The sequence below is a fragment of the Montipora foliosa genome, chromosome 7, assembly GCF_036669935.1.
Source record: "Montipora foliosa isolate CH-2021 chromosome 7, ASM3666993v2, whole genome shotgun sequence".
Classification (NCBI taxonomy): Eukaryota; Metazoa; Cnidaria; class Anthozoa; order Scleractinia; family Acroporidae; genus Montipora; species Montipora foliosa.
Window position 1 is genome coordinate 15,043,086 of NC_090875.1, and position 18,518 is coordinate 15,061,603.

The 18,518-nt window shown below is 40.9% G+C and overlaps 3 protein-coding genes across 3 annotated transcripts in view; 2 read left to right on the forward strand and 1 right to left on the reverse strand.

Moving 5' to 3' along the window:
* Positions 1-18,518, forward strand: part of LOC138010778 (uncharacterized) — a 115,214-nt gene that overhangs the window by 73,806 nt on the left and 22,890 nt on the right. Inside the window, exons 40-46 of the mRNA XM_068857753.1 lie at positions 18-41; positions 4,048-4,223; positions 5,113-5,483; positions 6,552-6,630; positions 8,470-8,586; positions 10,130-10,209; positions 14,360-14,580. Of these exons, the coding sequence (XP_068713854.1) occupies positions 18-41; positions 4,048-4,223; positions 5,113-5,483; positions 6,552-6,630; positions 8,470-8,586; positions 10,130-10,209; positions 14,360-14,580 (1,068 nt within the window). The remainder of the gene's footprint in view (positions 1-17; positions 42-4,047; positions 4,224-5,112; positions 5,484-6,551; positions 6,631-8,469; positions 8,587-10,129; positions 10,210-14,359; positions 14,581-18,518) is intronic.
* LOC138010482 (uncharacterized) lies at positions 15,731-17,534 on the forward strand. Its single transcript, XM_068857466.1, has 2 exons — positions 15,731-16,448; positions 16,622-17,534. The coding sequence occupies exons 1-2, from the start codon at positions 15,785-15,787 to the stop codon at positions 17,032-17,034; spliced, it is 1,077 nt and encodes a 358-aa protein (XP_068713567.1). The 5' UTR covers positions 15,731-15,784; the 3' UTR covers positions 17,035-17,534.
* LOC138010483 (golgin subfamily A member 6-like protein 7) overlaps positions 17,553-18,518 on the reverse strand; it is a 2,055-nt gene continuing 1,089 nt past the window's right edge. Inside the window, exon 3 of the mRNA XM_068857467.1 lies at positions 17,553-18,518. This exon is cut by the window's right edge and continues 59 nt beyond it. Coding sequence (XP_068713568.1) covers positions 17,782-18,518 — 737 coding nt within the window. The 3' untranslated portion in view covers positions 17,553-17,781.

Here is an 18,518-nt window from a genome sequence, read left to right on the forward strand (position 1 = left end):
CCCCCTGCCCACTTCAGTTACACATTTTGATGAAATTCCTTTCCCACTTTATTTGCGTTAATTGTTAATTCCAGTTGACGGTGTCCTCAAATAGTGCTCCAGTCCAGAACGACTAGACACTTAAATGAAGTTCCTTTCCTTTTCCACGGTGTGAACAGTAGCCAGCTTTCGCCGTCAAGGTGTACCGGAATAACCACAACAATGTACGTTTTCCATGGATAAAAATATTCTTGTCCGGCGAAGAGGTTGCAACTGCAACCATCAGACTCGCTGTTACTTCGAGTGCAAGAAAGGTTTCCTGGCCTGAAAAGTTGCGTCGAACACAACACTTCTCAAGAATTTGAACTATTTACAAGCGAAAGTGGGCGTGGCAGTGACTCAGTAATTCGGGCCCATTCCACAGATCGGTGGATTTCGTAGTGATTAACAATTAGACCCGTAGCCCGCAAGGGCTACGGGTCAATAGCCCATTCAGCTTCGCCTCATGAACTATTGACCCGTGGCCCTAGTCGTGGGATCCGTGGCCCTTTTGACCCGTGGCCCTAAACTAGTCGGACAAAAAAGCAAATGCAAGTTAAAGAAATATTTATTTGGCAATAAAAGGAAAGAAAGCGTCACGCTTTTCGCTACTCGAGGACTTTTACTAATAGTCCTCTAGTAGCGTAGCCAATCAAAATGCAGGATTTGCATTAGTCCACTAGTTGGGTGATACTAATTTTCTCTATTCCCACAGTCGAGTGATGTTAAAAAGGAGCAAGGGGACACTTCGTGACGCTTATCAAAACGTCGTGCAGCGAATTTCGTGCTTCTCTGGACATAACATCTCTTGAAAATAGGCAATTCTTGGGTTTCACTCACGTGATCAACAGCCATGTTTTTCAACGAAAACAAAAGAAGACGTGAGCATAATAATAGCTTTCAATTCCCGGAGGATTGGATCGGGACACCAACATGGCGACACCAACATGGCGGCCGTGACGTCATGTGAAATCCAAGAATAGAAGATTCACTTGCACATGCTTACGTCGTCAACTAAACTAAAATTTAAAAATAAGTGCATCAATTTTTTTTTCCGCTTGTGTAGCACACGAGTATTTATCCTTGTTTTGTGACGTTGGCCTAGCCGTCCTTTCTCGAACTTTCTAGATCTGGTGTTCACTGACACCTCGGTAACCTTTGTTTTCGTTTCAAACTTGTATTTACGCAGAAAATCCTTTCACCATCAAAGGCCTTGAATCCCAAACCGAATATCACGTGATGTTAGAGTGCATTGCGCCACACGTCAATGACGACAACTACAGCGATCATCCAATAAACGTTGCTAGGTCCCAGCCCATCTCCTTCGTAACAGCCTCTCCACCAGGTCCACTGAGGAACATCTACGTTGTTTCCGCCACGGAGGTGAGTATAAAAATGGCGTGGGAAAATCCAGCAGTGAACGCTGCTTCTCTCGCGGCTACTCGTGTGAAGGTAGGCAAGAGGGATCAGGACATTTTCAACGAAAATCTGACGATTCAGTTGTCACCTGAGACGCGCGCCTATACATTCGAATCGTTGACGCCGAAAACGGAATACACGTTCATTCTTGAGGCAGTAACTGAAGAGGACTTGTTTGACACGCATGAAGCAAGCGCTGGCTCTGTTACCGTCTTCTCTGCGTTCACAAACGGCTTGGATCCGCCAGATAATCTAAAAATATGTTCGCGTGCACCGACCTCCATCGCTGTCACATGGGAACACGCTGTCGTTTATGGCATGTCCATTATTCAGCACTATCGAGTTCATTACGTCCCAAACAGGCAGTTACGTAAGAAGTCACGTGGGCGATTCTTGCTTACAAAGGACACTGGCAAGGTATTAGTTGTTGAAAGCGAATCGTCTACAGCGGAACTTTGTGGACTCGATCCGGGAACTGTTTATAGGATTGTTGTCGAGGCTGTTGCTGGGATCAAGGATTATTCATACGATGAAGACTTTGAGAGCGATGAAAGCGGTACAAACTCGTTGGTTAGTAGCACTTTGAGCGAAAATCTGCCGGAAATGCAGCAGTTATACTTATCAGGGCCACTGTTGGCTTGTACATCTGCCCCACCTGAGCCACCAGTGCTATTGGTCAGCGGATTTACTGCCACCCAGGTCAAACTCTCGTGGAGGAAACCGCTCGTTCTTGGGCCTGGTAAGAAAAAAATTCATCTTAGGCATAAGGTTTTGCTCACCTAATATTTTATTTTACTGGTTAATGATATTTATGCAAAAATTGTTGATTGGCTGAGAGCACGTCATTTAATCCAAACAGAGTGCAGAAAAGTAAAATTAGTGCAGATAGTTGAAATTAGTGCAATAAAGGTGAAATTTGTGCATTCATATCATCAATAAATAATCGCATTATTTTCCTAGCGCAACTTGGAATGAGTAAAGTACTTGTAGTTTTTCTCAAAGACTGCTGCTTGCACTTGCCCTGCGGACTCGTGCTATAGGCCACTTCCGAAAATACCATAATACTCTTTGTCTTTCCCCCCAAATTTTGCATAAGCATTGTTTCCTGTTTCTCTTGGGATTTTCAATGGTCCCAAGAGGAAACAAAAAGCAATGCTTATGCGAAATTTAGGGGGACAGACAAAGAGTATTATGGTATTTTCCGAAGTGGCCTATTTTGTTGGTCTTTGAAAAAGTTTACTCTTGCTTATTTATCCCAAATTGCACCCGACATCATGTGATTACTTAGACAAATACTGCTTACACGAAACCAAGCTGACGGTGACAAATTTAGTTACCTTACCATTCCAAAGATAGAAATCAGAATCGGGGACAAATTGTTGATCTGTTCGAGTTGATTTTTGTACGGCAAAGGCGTGGTTGCTCGAATACGACTTTGTGAAGGAGCGCTCTGTACATGGACAGACGCAATCTCGACCCCAGAGCTCTTCTCTTGAATGAGGGAGAGAAGAGCTCTGGGGAAACCTGAAACAAAGTGTCTTCTCATTGGCTTTCGTGAAGAACAATCAAAAGCGGATTGGTGTATTCATGTTAGCACGAGGAGTGAGCAGGCGCCGTAAGGTTCAAGTACAATTCAATCTACGGCGCATGTTCTCCTACAAAGAGTTTTCAGAGCCTTGGGTCAATCCGAGGCTCTGGTGACGAGGGTGTAACAGACGATAAAATGGCCTTTCTTTTTCGTTTCTGAAGAATTGACTTAAAGCCAGTGGAAATATTTTTTACAATTAGTTTTTGGTAAGGGTTTTTTGCTGTCACATTTGTTTGAAAATGTTTGAACATGCTTATCTTTGTTTTCAAATCACCGTCTTGACGAGTTGAAACGTTCTACGGTTTTCCTATTGCTTTTACACAAAACTTGTTTGTGTCAGGACGAAGCTTATGACCAAGTAAATTTTTGGTCTGTGTAAATCGATATTGAGGCATACATGGGTCTTTTATTCACTAGTGTGAAAAGTGAACAATAGACTAGTTTCGAATTGTGCAGCAGCAAAAGAACAGAGTCGAGGGTTAGGGGAATAATATGCATCTTCCTTTGTTTTAAACAAAACAAAATGCTAATTAATCCCCTGAGCCGGGTACCTCTACTCTGTTCTTTTGTTGCTGTACAAGTCGAAACTTTTCTATTAATTTCACATTTCAGAGAAGTATTAGAACAGCCGCTTGTGCGCCGCCTCGTTCTGTGTTTGAGTATCTGACATCAAAGATTATAGCAGTCGTAATTTGGGTGTGGGCTGTATGGACGTTAAAAGACTTGAAATATCTGGATGAGCCGACCGCCAAGGCACTCCTGAAGGGTCGAACGCATAGATTCTGTTGCCACTTTATGTAAGATGCCTAGCAAGCTAGGGTAGGGGTTCGCTTGCATAAGTCCTTCTTGGTTAAGGGTAAAAGTTCTGGCCTTTCGTCAAGACCTTCACTGCAGCTTGGCCCGGAAAGAAGTAGTACTAATTTTGGACTGTAAACCTCCTCATAACATTTGATTCTCACTTTAAACTTGGTGTTTTGCCACAGTCTCTGATCCACATTGCGCCGTGCACGAAGACCCAGCCCGCGGCCGGGTTCGTCGTCTGAAAGGTTACCGAGTGGAAGTCAATGGTCGCGTGCACACGAGACTGGCAGCTGACAAGACCAACATGACTTTAAAGAAATGCAAATCCGGGATAAAATACTCTTGTGTATTGGTGGCAATAACTGGGCCTGAAGGGATGGATGCATGTCAAAGGAAGGTAAAGTACCCTGTACTCTAGGTTTGCCAAGCCGCCATGTTGGATTCGCTCCCCCCGTCTGTCGCTCACCCACTACCTGGAAGTTGCCTTCTACCTCGGCTTGAATATAGCGTGCGTCCACTAAAATAGGCTTACGTACACTGTGGGCTGTATCATCTTGTCAGCGTTGGTTGTGTGATGCTGCCCTTTCTATGGTTACGCAACTTACTCATTTGTGAAGAAACATCAATAAGTCATCAAACAAGTAAATTTTTGGGTGCTGGGGAGAATACTCGGCAAGGCATCTTGTTAGAAAGTTCGAGTTACTTAACATGCCCGTGATATTCCCTAAGCCGCCGTCTTGACGCTACAAAACAATAGGTTTAGTGAACAAAAACAATGGCTCTGCACGCTCTGCACGTGCGTTTTACATTTTGGTACATTTCTTTGCCGTCATCTCCCGAATGACGACGTGAAATGACCAAATTCAAGGTTCTGTGAAGGACGTTAGCACATGACGATGAATTTTCAGTTCTCTCTCTACGCTTCCAACCCATTCATACCAGTTTAATTCCTCGACAGTGACTACACATTTTTAACGCGAAACGACATGAAATAGTTTCTTAGTGATGTGAATAACGCGAACTTGTATTTTTAAATGAAGTCCTCGTAGCCGTCGTCGTCCTCGTTTCGTAAGCTCCCTAATGCAGGTGCATTTTAGGGGACCCATGCTTAGTGTGCTTTCTTCCCAAAACGTTTGGCCGCCATTTTGGAGACTTAAGGCAGAAGAAGGTTCGGGAAAGAAAGAAAGAAAGAAAGAAATTGACGCCAACAACATTGCGTAGTAGTAGAAGGACCTTTTGTCCGGTAGTCCAGTCCAAACTACTGAGTTAATTTTCCTTTCTTTCAGAACCTGGGAACTCTGGACTCGGCTATAAACGACACGGACACCGATGAAGAGGTGGTGTCCAAACCTCTGTCTGAATGTTTGGAAGAATCTGCCTCTGACCCTGTGGAAGTTACGTTACCGCGTCAAGACTGGAACATTTCCTTGAGTGCGAAGTACTCAGCAAACAAGCCCGCAGGATCATTGCGGGATAGCCCGTGCAGTGAAAGCGGAGACGAGGAGGGTGGGGTGGTGGTTCGTTGGATCGTGAAGGAACTGTCAGGGGATGTGAGAGGATTCAGACTGATTTGGTACAGCAGCAAGCTCCAGGACAAAAGTGAAGTGTTACTTCCCGGCGATGCAACTGGTTACGAGATTTGGTCTGTACTGCTGAGGTAACAGGATAATTATGAATGTGTTGGCCTTCAACACTGGCTCTTTAAGCTTGCTTAGCTGCGTAAAAAAAATGTTCCGTAGCATAATGTCCCGGCGTTTTAAGCGGCGTGGTGATCAACAATCGGACACCAAATCTAGCAGCCTGTGTATGCAGACCCTGGCCTTGTTAGAATTAGGGGCTCTGTCAGTCCATTCCAGTGTGGTTGTACATGTTATTATTGTAAGTGGTTTGAACCCAGGAGTCATATCATAATTAATTCGGCCTAGTAAACTCTTGTAGCCCTGAAAAGGCCTCTTAGGATGACATTGACTGACGTTTCGACAACCGTAGCGGAAGTCATCTTTAGAGTCAAGTTATTTGTGTAACGTCAGTAGATGGTATAAACACTCTGGTCGTTGACGACCAGTGTTTGTACCATCTGCCGACAACCAGAGTGTTTATTACTGACGTTTAAACAAATAACTTGACTTCCTCTCAGGTGTTAGTTTAGGTAGCATGCATTATAGGGGCAGTGTCAGGCTCTTTTAGTCAAACTTCAAAACACTAAAAGACGTCTGTGCATCAATGAAGACCCAAGAAAATACTGTAATTTTGATACCAATAACCATTGAAGTGCACTGAAGCTATTCTTTGTTGTTTGTAGCCAAGGATGGAGAGGATGGAAATGGATTGAAACTTGGAAAAAAATTACCAGTTTTTTCAAGTTTGGAGACAATGTCTTTGTGCCATAAATACATTTCATATCTTCCCATAGAGCTAATCCCACAAAGTACTAATTTACATTTTTACCCAGTTTTGACCTAAAAACAGCAAATTTAGCATAACTGTGCCCATTGAAAGACTGCTTTTTCAGCAAAGAAAGAGTCTTGGTTAAGTGTCGAAGGTTCCTCGTGACTGCTATTATTTTACTCCTCTAACAAATCAAAAATAGAAAGAAACCCTCTGCGATTTGCACGCAATCGTTTTGCTGCTGGAACCGTCAGCTTGGCGTTGATTGGTTCCCTAAGTTCTATGAGCCTAGGTTTGATTGGTCAAAGGTTGTTAATTTTTGTATCTTTTCTTTTAGTTGCGTGTACACGATGTATTTGGAAGTTATCAATGATCGAGAAGAAGCAATGGCTGTTTTTGGACCGCTTCATTGCCAGGTATCGTCTCAGGATTTTTTCAACTTTATAAACTTATCGTATCGAGAAGAGAGCGAAGTCGCCTTCTCAAACTCAAAGTCATTAATAATTAATTAAACATTAGCCAACCAGAAAGCGCCGTTGCGGTCAGGGGGATTGGTTTAGAAACCCAGTGAAAAACGTGTTCCAAATGCGCGTGTTTGAAAGACATGTGCAAAATGTTTGTTAATCTGAATGTAATCGTAAACCAACAAAGCATAGACGTGAACAGAATAGCTTTTAATATAGTCAATCCTTGTACTCAATGCATTACAAAACTTTTGTAATGCACTGTTAAACGATGTGACATCGTTTAACAGTGCATTAATAATTTAATGTTACGAAGTTAATAGACCTAATCGGCTAACTCAATGTTGTGCGCAATTCAAATCTCCCGAAATTAAGATTCTGTGTGTATTGAGTAATCCGATTAGGTCTATTTTGCCGTAATTGTAAAACAATTAAAAACAAGGCCGTTCGCCTCGTGATTTCTTCTGTTTTTTCGTGATTAATTTGGAAACCTTATAAAACACTCGCCCTCTTTTTTCAAATATTACATGAAAAAGTAAAATCTATTATCAGTTCTGTGTCGCACTAGGTAGTTTTGATGTCTGAGACGACACCTTATTAATAGGGTTAGTTCGAAAGTGGACAGCCGCGTTCATTGGAACAAGAGATGAAAGTAGTCCGTTGGTAGCCTATCCGCAGTCCAAAAATGTATTTCAAATAATTATCGCACGACCCCCTTTTGTCCAGAAATGAACATTATTAGATGCCCGACCTATTTTGATATACAACACGAAGTGTCCCTTTACGTCTGAGCATTTGCTACCTATTTCTAGCAATTCTCACATCTGTAAATGGTTAGAAGATTTCAAGTCTTCTCGGAAACTGCCATATATGTCCAGAAACTCAGTTACTTAGTTTCCCCAAGTAATTAGTGTGCCCCAAATGCTGTTCCTCAAGTAAGGATAGATGATTGGTTCAAAGTTCTCGCGCCACTTTTTCAACCAATCAGAAGTGAAACAAAAACCATTTGTGGCTCGCGCGTGCTCATTTTCCCGCGCTTTTTGTCGGCTACGTGTAATTTTACTTCCAGTTTTGATTGGTTTACTGGTTGGCCAAAGTAATTACTTTGTTTTGGGTTTTACGACACATTTGAAAACCGCTCTAAACAGCTGCGTGCATCTGATTAGGTCAAGAGTGAATAGGCCACGTTCGATGTATAAGTATTCACTCATGGCTACGAGCTTTATGGTTAAATTTGAATATTTATTTGTTTAGAAATCTCCCTTGACACTTGTGAGACGAACAAAACAGAACTGACCCGGGAAATTTGATCATAATGCCTCGTTGCAATGTCTGAGTATTGATATATCGAATTCGGCCTATTAGATAAGAGTGTTTCTCCATCGATTTGCGGGCTCATCCCGGCACTGTCACAAATGGACTTGTTTTAAGATGCACTTTACACGCAAAAACGAGCAAAGGGCCGCCAATTTAACCAATCAGGAGAAACCATGTCACGCATGACTACTTCTGATTTGCTTTTTCAGGGACATGAGAACTAATTTTCACGGGAACGGGTGTTCTAAAAATAGACCAATTTGTGACTGTGCTGGGGAGCCCACCCTGGCAATAAGGACACTCTTATCTAATTCACTCTTGATTAGATGTGTTTCTGGGGTAGTAGAGAGAAGGATTTGTCACTTTTCCATCCCTGAAAGAAGATGGTGTATTTTCATTTGGAATTAGCAAGGTGTTGCCACTGTTGTACAATTCTTCTGACTCTTGTTCTGGTATGAAAACTTTTCTCGTCAGACTCCAGGCCCTCCCGCCCCTCCGTGGATCTGGTGCCGAAGTTTGTCTCCTTATCAGTTCACCATCGAATGGAACGAGCCAGTTACATACGGGGATGTGCACATCCGGGCTTACCAGGTAATTCACATTGTTATATGTCGTAGAGAGAGTAAAATCCAACTGTTTCTCTTTTCGGACAGGGTCACGTTTTTTTTTAAATTTATTTGTTGTTATTATTATTATTTTTTTTTACCCCGAACAAAACGCTTTGTATGCCCGTGCTCCCTTCTCGCTAAGTACACAACATTAAGGTGCTCACTTGCCACTTGCCTGAGCCATAGTTAATAGAGTGGAATGGTTGTGAAAGAGGTTGACTAGCAATAGAGTTATTTTCTTAGAGTTATGACATTAAAGTTAGAGTTAAGTTTCCAAAATCCTGAATTCAAGATTTTGGAAGGACTAAATCCTGAATTCAGAAATACAGAAAGTATCCTAAACATGCATAAAAGCTAACCTTAGGCCTAAGGTTAGCTTTTATGAATGTTGGCTGAGGATTTTGGAAACTTAACTCAAACTCTACGACATAACCCTATGAAAATAACTCTAAGAATAACTGTCCCCCTTGTGTAACCCCACAAATTTCTTTGTTGTATGTTTTTGTTCTCTTTTTTGGCCTTGACCGAGCACAAAACACAATAGTTGTTTACGTTGTACTGAAGAACTAACCAATAGAAACGTGTTGGTTACGTAATTCATGCATAGCGTATGAACGCAAAACAAAAGATGGTGGACTCTCCAACCTAAATCTTGCCATCTCTGTTTGCTCCTTTGATATGTTTGCCGAGCTTCCAAACCATTCCCCTCTATTAAATATGCCTGAGCTATGTCAGTTTACTCGGCAAGAATCAAAATGGGTAAGGGGAGAAGCCCGCAGCTGCATTTATTTGATCATACAACTCAATGTTGGTTGCGGTCGCATTAGGGAGTTAACACTAGTGTTAAAGGGGCTAGGTCACGCTATTTTAGGTAATTTTGTTTAATTTTGTTAATTATGAGCTCTAAACGTCAAATTGGCAGAGCAAGAGTCTTTCATTTGCAAAATCACGGCCACATAACAACTGAGAATGATTTTCCAGCTTTGTAAATGACATTTTGAAATAGACTGATATAAATTTGAAAAAAGGTGGGCCGACGTTTTTCAAATTTACCCAAATTCAATCCATTTCAATCCTCTCCAGTTTTGTCCATCCATGTCCCTTCTTGGCTTCCCTGTGTTTTGTTAGAGTTCTTCTATAGTTTTGAACAGTTATTTTGATATTTTAGTTAATTCTATGACCATTCGATCAGTGCTGAAAATGCCTAAAATAGCGTGACCTAGCCCCTTTAAATCAAGTTCTGTTGTTCATTGTTCCCCTAGGGATTCAAAACACCAGAGAGTTCACACTACAGTAGTGTCAACACTAGCGTTACACTATGTTTCTCTCGAGTGGAACCGCAGTCATTATCGTTTCCTTTACACGCAAGCTCTTTTTTTTGCTCTTGAAAACTTGTTAAATAGGCAAGCTTGTTACTGAGAATAAGCGGGAATTTGTCTTACAAACACTGGACTTACTGAAAACCAAGCACTCTATGTGCATTCCTGATTGTTAAGCGATTTTTTTTTTTTTCTTTCTAAACAAAGGTTTTTCTCAATGAACGCCGCTTAGAGAAACTGGTGGACCGAAGACAAAGGCGAGTTACCATTCACTGTCAGTCATCCAGGTTAGTAACAAGGCAACAAAAATACCCTTTAAAAAAATAGGACTTTGCACTGTGGTAAGTATTTCGTTATTAGAGAACTTAAGCAACGACGACGGCGCCGCAATAACAATTCGTGTTATTGTATAATGTAATCACTTTGTGACTATTTCAACCTTTTTAAGATGACATGGGACAAGTAGTTCCTGAAGAATGACACTGGTCGGAGCGGCGCTTAATTAAGGGGAGAAAATGAACATTTATTCTCAAGTGCTGGCGTTCTTCACAAAACTTCAAATTTGGCTATTTCACGTTGTTGCTTTGCAGAAGACTGCAAAGAAATGAAGAAAGTGAGAAACTCATGTTCAGGGCTTGCGAAGCTATTGTTTTTGTCCACTAAGTATGCAATTTTTTTGACGTTCTTGTTGCCGTCGCCGATGTCGTTGCTTGAGTTACCTAATTATTCTATCTCGTTCGCCTTGTACAATAGAGGCTTTGCACGGCAGCCATGTTGCATGGCAGGAACAATGCAAATGTTTTGCATTAGAAAGAACATTTGTTCCCATAGGAAAAAGAATCTATTGTCCCTGCCATGCAAAACCTCTGTACGCTCGAAGTATCCTAGAATTGGATGGGCACATATGGATTTGAAGTGAGGATGAACGATTTATTGATCTATGATGACTAGCTTTGTCGTCTAAACCTTTTATTTGGTTATTTTGCGTTGTTAGCGAGTTTTATTTCCGTCAACGAAAACGTCTCTTCAAAATATAACGTAGCGCTATCGTATGTCTTTGGATTCTTCCATCTCGTTCATATTGTTCAATATAGGCAAAATAAAACTACAGCCGAATTGGCATGGACGGCTAGCTTTAGCTTACATAGTGAAAATGAACGATGAAGTGTTGTGTGTGACTTTTGCGTTGTTGTCTGAACGTTAAGCTTGGTTATTTTACATTATTTTTTTGGAAATAATGAATGCGTGTCAGGGTGAATACTTTTCCTTATTTAACCAATCGTATGATAGCGTTTTTAGTCGCTATTGTTGACTCAGCCGTTGTCGTTTCGTGAACGTTCTACGAGCGACGATTAATTCTTTTCCCCTTGGTCTGAACTGGTGGATATGCGTAGTTACTCGATCATTTCGAACCACGATTAGTGGCTTTTCGAGATAGCAATGAATTCGTTCCGTTACACTATGTGTGCATAATTGTTTGATGTAGCACAAGTGGGAAACCCGCGTCAATCAACTTGCGGCACAGTTTATTCAGACAATTACAAAGTCATGCCAAGTGGAATTAAATTGGAAACGACAATATCGCGCCTTTGAACCTTGTTATAAAAAGCGCTTTCGATATTTCTTAACCAAGAAATATTTATGCCGTGTGTTAAACTATATTAGTGTCTACCACACAAGAAGAGATTACTTTTCTCGTATTCTGATTGGCTGCCTCAAGGGTGATTATCCTCCTATCAACAAAATGGCGTCCCTTCATCGTAATCACATCGGTGAGTTATTTCTTTGTCGTTGTTGCTCCATAGTTTGGAATTTTCTGGAATATACTTCGCGAGTCATTCAATGTCTATCGCTTTTCACCTACAATATGAAGATTTGTTTTAAAATATAGTTTGCCGTGGATTATTTCGATGCACTTTCGGTCTTGTGATTTTTAAGGACACCATTGTTTGCACACCTTTCGGGGAATTAAAAATTGACAGCAAGTCAAGACTGTTTATTTTCGTTGCTTTGGCAACAAGTCGAAGTGTTGACAATGCTATATTTTTTTGCAGTTCATTTACACTTTTCTATTAATATTCTACACATCAGTGACCACGACTTTTGTTAATACTGGACTGCTTGTCAACTTGTGATATACCGATCGCTGCCCATTAATATCTCCTCAAGCAGGTGTATTCGTGCACTCGGCGAAGTACTAGTCCGTCCCGCGGTTGCCTGAGAAAGTTATTACCTTGTTGTCTTAGTGTAGTGTTTATATGCTGTAGTATAGTGTGGTCAACGAATTTTATTGAAAATCGCATGAAGACTTTTTACCTTCATATTCGTTTTGCCATTACATCACACACTTCGCAGTTGTTCTTAATCGTTGTTGCTAACAGGTGTACTGTAATTATGCATTCTCATGTTAATTGCTTTTGCATAATTAATATTACTTTTATTTCATATTTTTTGTGACTATCAGATAGCATCTTCATTTATGCTATTTCTACAAATTTGCTTGAAAAATTCGCGTCTTCAATAAAATAATTAAAGCGATATCGAGACGAACTTTGCTTAAAATTATTTTCAGTTTGACTGGGTCTTGAGTTGCTTTTGCGTAGTTTGAACACGGTTTGATTTGAGCCGAACTAGTGCAGGCTTTTACGTTTGTTGGAGTGTCAGGAGGTTCTTTCGTTAGGTTTGAGGGCGGTCATAGATGTCCCATGTTTACAAGCTTAGGGTACGTTCCTTTGGGATGATTCGAAAAAGGATCATTGATACAAGATCACTTGGATCATGGCGCATCAAAGGAACCGAAATATCCTTTCCCGGAGGATGTCATTTTGTGAATGGAAGGAAACTTTTTCCTCTCAGATGTCAGGAAAGTCATTTTGCAAAAAAACAAGCAAACAAACAAAACCAAAACAAAACGGCTTAACTGCAGAATAACCTGCCAATTCAAAGCTACCACCTAAATTTGCTGGATACGCGGATACGCCAATACCGTATAGGAGACAGTGAAGACAGACACTGGGAATCAATGACCGATAGGGCGCCATGTATGAAGGTATACCTTTCGACTTCTTCGTCAACCCATCGAAACTCGAAAATAGCGTGTGATATCCTTTGTTCTTAAGGCCATGACACTGCTTATCTGTGTATCCACTGACTCCACTGCGTAGTCGTGTATCCGCCTATTTACTTCAGAATATGCTTAATTGAACGCTCACTGAAAAACTATGACCCCATTAACATTACAAGGGGGTGGGTGGTATTTTCCACTCCGTATCCGTGTATCCACATCAGAATATTCGTAGAACATAACTACGGGGTATCCGCGTATTTTTTTGTTTTCAGAATAAGCTTCAGTAGGGTATTACCAGGGGGTGGGTGGTATCTTTCGCTATGTATCCATGTATACGCGTATCTACTTCAGAATATACTTAGAAGATAACGAGGGAAGGGATGGTATTTTCCACTGCGTATCCGCGTATCCTTTTTCAGAATATTCAACAGTAGGGATTACTAGGGGGTGGGTGGTATTTTCCATTACGTATCCGTGTATAAGCGTATCCACTTCAGAATATACTTAGAACATTACTACGGGATAGGTGGTATTTTCTACTGCGTATCCGCGTATCTAGCCTCTTCAGAGGTGTAACTTCAAAGTGGCAGGGTATTCTTCAGTTTCTGAAAAAAAGAAAAAGGATGAATGCAATAAATTGACGCATCTTGACAATCCGATCAGGTCTTGACTCCCCGTTGAAATGAATATTGGATCTGCCACCGGGATCTGCCCGGTATTGAGCAGTGCTATTTAACAATTATTCTACAAGGGCTTGCTGGATGTGAATTGATAGATAACCAAAGAGGCGTCGAGTTGGTTATAATCATTTTATATCCAGCAAGCCCGAGTAGAATAATTGTTTTATTAAAAACTCCAGGATCAACAACTCTTCCACTGAAGCATCGATTTCTGCCTCGGTCTATTCCAATCCAAAACGGTTTTTGCCGGCCATTTTTATCTGAGATCTGCGAAACAGTTTTCAGCTCGCTTTATTGCCGACGCGTTCCTTGACCATATTAGGTACAGCAGGTGTATGAACTGAAAGCCTGTGTCCGACGAGCCATTGAATGATATCCGTATAGTTCAGTTTTTAATAAAATATGTTATACCTTCTTCGCCCTTTGAGTGTCTGCGAACAAGAGCCTTAAAAAGCACCTACCTACACTTTTGGAATGTGTTGTATACTTCGTCTTTAAGCGTGCGTAACAGTGTGTAGAATCGTTAGCGGCGCTATAAAACTTCTTCTCAAGCGTGTGCGAACAAGAATCAAAGATAGCGCCGACACACAATGTATGTTAAAATGTGTTTTGGCCTTTGTCCTTCAGAGCGTGCGACATAGGATATTCGGGTCTTTATTCAACCTATAACGTCCATATTCTTTTGTCTAGTTTATACCGCGTATGGCTTGTTGCCCTGGGATCTGATCTTCAATATGGCGATTCTTCTCCATCTAATGTACTGAAATTGTGCACTCCATTGGCCGAAGAACAGGCAATGACCTACAGGCCCTCTGGACGAGTCAAACGACCTACGTTCGACATCAGCATTCATGTATCTTCAATCGCAAACACTAGCATCTCATTTGAATGGTCACACCCACCGGAAGTAGGTAAGATTGCGCTTTTTTTAACCATGGAAAACAAACTTGTCCTCAGGGTCTTTCTTTAATTCTTTTTGTGCCGAAAAAAGGAGAGCGATCATGAGAACTAGAGTGTCATTTCAGCCTCGCAAGCATTTCGCGACTTTTGTGGTGTTTTCACGGTGTTCCAAGTTGAAAATTTTTGCGCTCATTTTCTAAACCAATGTCAAGGGAGATATGCGACAAAGCAAACGAAAACCAGTTGTGATGAGGTAGGGGCTGTCGATTTTGAGTCTGTAATTCCAATTTCTATCCTTCGAGTTATTGCTTTCTCAGGTCGCCTATATTTAGAAGAGGTTTCCTGCCAAACATTGTGGCTCTTAGCCAATCAACGCGCATTATCACATATGCATTAATTAAACAAGAAAAAAAAACTTCATAGACCATAGACTTTTTGCAGATACGGCGGCCATTTTGATTTCTATTGTTTCGAAAGACATTATGGGATGCTCCGGGGGAAAATTAATATGTATTTGCCCCTGGGCATCCCATAATAGCTACTTGAAACGATAGCAATCAAAATGGCCGCCGTATCTGCAAAAAGGTCTATGAATCTGGAAATTTCCAACATTGGGAAAACAAACAATCATGATGAGGGTACCAGTGGTTCGTCTTACGTGATGACCTCGTGGACGAAACTCTAGCACGGGCATACCATGTCTTCACGTCTAAGCTTCAAGTCCTGTTTGGTTCTTGTGTTTATCTTTGGCTGGTAAAAAAAAGCCAAGAGTGTTTCAAACTTATTGCATGACGGTAAGATGATGGTATATTCACTACTGCAAGGGAACTGGTCAGGTTTAAAATAGGGATCTGTGTAGTCTACAAATATTAATTTATTCCCCGTTATTGTAATAAATTTGCAATTAGTGCAAGTCGCGCGGCTTGGAAAGTGTGAGTCCACATTCCAGTAATAAAATTGGTGAGAACGGTGTTGATGTTTAGAGAGAAAATTGAAAATTTATCGTCAGGTGCCCTCGTCCTCCTCATGACCGCAAATTTGATCATTTCACGTCGTTGTCAAGACGAGAATAGGGACTTTAAGATACGGGGACGCGGACGCCTTGAAGTACGCGACCGTCGAAGAGAGCCTGGGTCGAGAACACAGCGTTCGTGGCGGGAAATTTAAGTTAAGGTTCTTTGCGAGCGACGCGACGAGTTTTTCGAATTCACTGATATGGCTTCTTTCAGGGAAACTCGAGAAATGTTGTGTTTAAGTCATGCAATGGGCTTTATTACCGATGCAGAATTCTTGCTGCTCTATGAGGAAAGCAAGTCAGATAATTTGGATTTTCCTTACCAAGAATATCCGACATTTTCTTTGCCGGACAAAAATAGAGCTGAGTGTACAGCCAATTTAAGGGTTGAGAAGCATCACATAACTCGCCTTGAAGATGCACTGCAAATTCCTGCTGTATTTAAATGTGATCAAGGAACGGTATGTGATGGAACTGAGGGCCTTTGTATTCTTCTCAAGCGATTTGCCTACCCTTGTCGCTACTCCGACATGATCCCGATATTTGGAAGGCCAGTCCCAGAAATCTGTATGATAAATAATACTGTGATGGATTGGGTATATGAAAACCACAGGCATCGTATCATGGATTGGAATCCAACCGTTTTGAGTGCCATCCAGCTCGAAAGCTACGCTGATGTAATTTCTAACAAAGGAGCACCACTTACAAATTGCTTTGGTTTTGTTGACGGAACTGTTCGTCCAATATCTAGACCAGGAGAAAACCAGCGCTTGGTATACAATGGGCACAAGCGTGTACATGGGTTGAAGTATCAGTCGGTTGTGGTTCCAAATGGCTTAATTGCACACCTCTATGGGCCAGTAGGTAAGGCACTTTCCGATCATTTCCTAGGGGCCGGACAATTTAAGATACACAATATAGTATTAAATAAGTCCTTTCCACATTTTTCACTCAAATCTTTTTTGACTTGAAAGTAAACTAATGATGTTTGAGCTCTCTTTTTGATGTTTTACTGCATTTTATTTTTCATTCAACAGAAGGAAAAATGCACGATGCAGCAATGCTGGCAGAATCACACCTGTATGACAGCCTCCAACCACATGCGTTTTCAACCACTGGACAGGCTATGTGTATTTATGGAGATCCAGCCTACCCCCTTAGGGTGCATCTTCAGGCACCTTACAGGCATCGAGTTTTAACCCCGCAAATGCAGGCTTATAACCATTCCATGAGTGCTGTTCGCAGCTCTGTTGAGTGGCTTTTCGGGGAGATAGTGAACTATTTTAAATTTTTAGACTTTAAAAAGAATTTAAAAATAGGTCTAAGTCAAGTGGGAAAAATGTATATTGTCTGTGGGATTCTGCACAATGCACTGACATGCCTCTACGGAAATACCACATCTCAGTTTTTTGATTTAGATCCTCCATCACTAGAGGATTATTTTGCTTGATTGTTCTAAATGGACTTGATAAAACATCCAGCCAAAAAGGAAGAATAGTGTTCCATATAATGATAAACTTTAATATATGCTAAGTCATTGCAACGTTGTGAGCCTTTTTACACCGCAAACATTGAAAAGGTGTTGTAACTTTTTGAAGAGAAATGTTGTAGCTACTGTAAAAAGATTAATTTAAGATTAAAACAATTTTCTGGAGAAAAGTACAATTAATGCTTCTTTTTAGTCTACCTTTTTTAAAGGTTTAATGGCATAAGACATGAAATTGTTTACCAATTTGTACTCTATGATCTCATAAAATCTTACCGACCTAATCTTAACACATTAACAAAAACTGGGGGGAGGGGTAGATTTCAAGTTGCCTCTTGCTTTTAAGATAAATGAATCAATCAATACATATGGCCATGTGCAAATTATCCCAATACATGGCACCAATTTTTGGGCAATTCACATTATTGCAAATGACAGAAATTTAACACATGCTTAAAACATGTTTTCAATCAGAAGTAGCAGTTCTTGGGGTGAATGAATTGCATGCACAGAGGATCATACAAATGCTAAATATCAATGGATGGACAGTAAAAAAAATTGCAGGGGTGACTAAAAGCTTGTTATGGTGAATGTTCATCATTTCCCTTCCTGATGTCTTCCTTAATCACATCCTTTATAAAATCCCAACAAGAAAATCACATCATGTCTTTTAAAACAACTAAGCAAATGTAGTTTCAGGCCTCAACAAGGTCACTTGGGTACAAGTTTTTCAATTATTCCCATCAGAGCCTGAGATTGAGTTTGCTGTTGAATCAAAAACAAATTTTGCATGTCTTGAACTTGTTTCTGCTGCTGTTGTTGTTGGTCAATCATGGTTTTGAACATTTGTGCCATACTCTCTTTTTCTTGCTTCTGCTGTGCCTGCTGTTGCTCTAGCATGGACTTAAACATCTGTGTTTGTTGAGTTTGGAGGGCTTGCAACTGCTCCTTTTCTTGCTTTTTCAATTCAATTTCTTGACTTTTCAGTTTGAGATCTTCAGCTGCTCTTTCTTTGAGATATTCAACTGCTTCACTTCCACTTCTCCTGCTCTTCCTTGCTTTGCTGCTTCCTTCTTCTGATTTCCGCTTTTGAGTTTTTCCCATTGTTTCCATCGCCTTTTCTCGCATATCCTCTGCCTTTCTCCTGTCTGCCTCTAGCTTTTCCTTGTTCTCATCAATTGCCTCCTGCATCTCAGTGTCAGCTGACTCCTCCATGGCTATAATTTGCTCAACTGCAGCATCTACCTCGGTACGCTCTGGGGTTATTCCACTTTCTTTCAACTCCTGAGCTTCTTGCCTCTTAAATCTTTGAATAAGGATTCCAATATGGTCTCGAACTGCTCTCTTGTCAACAATAAAATGAGGATCTTTCACACTGTTAAGGTTGTCAGCAATTTTCTGCCACAATGCACTACGTTGAACAGACTTTTTTTTGGCACTGTATGGAT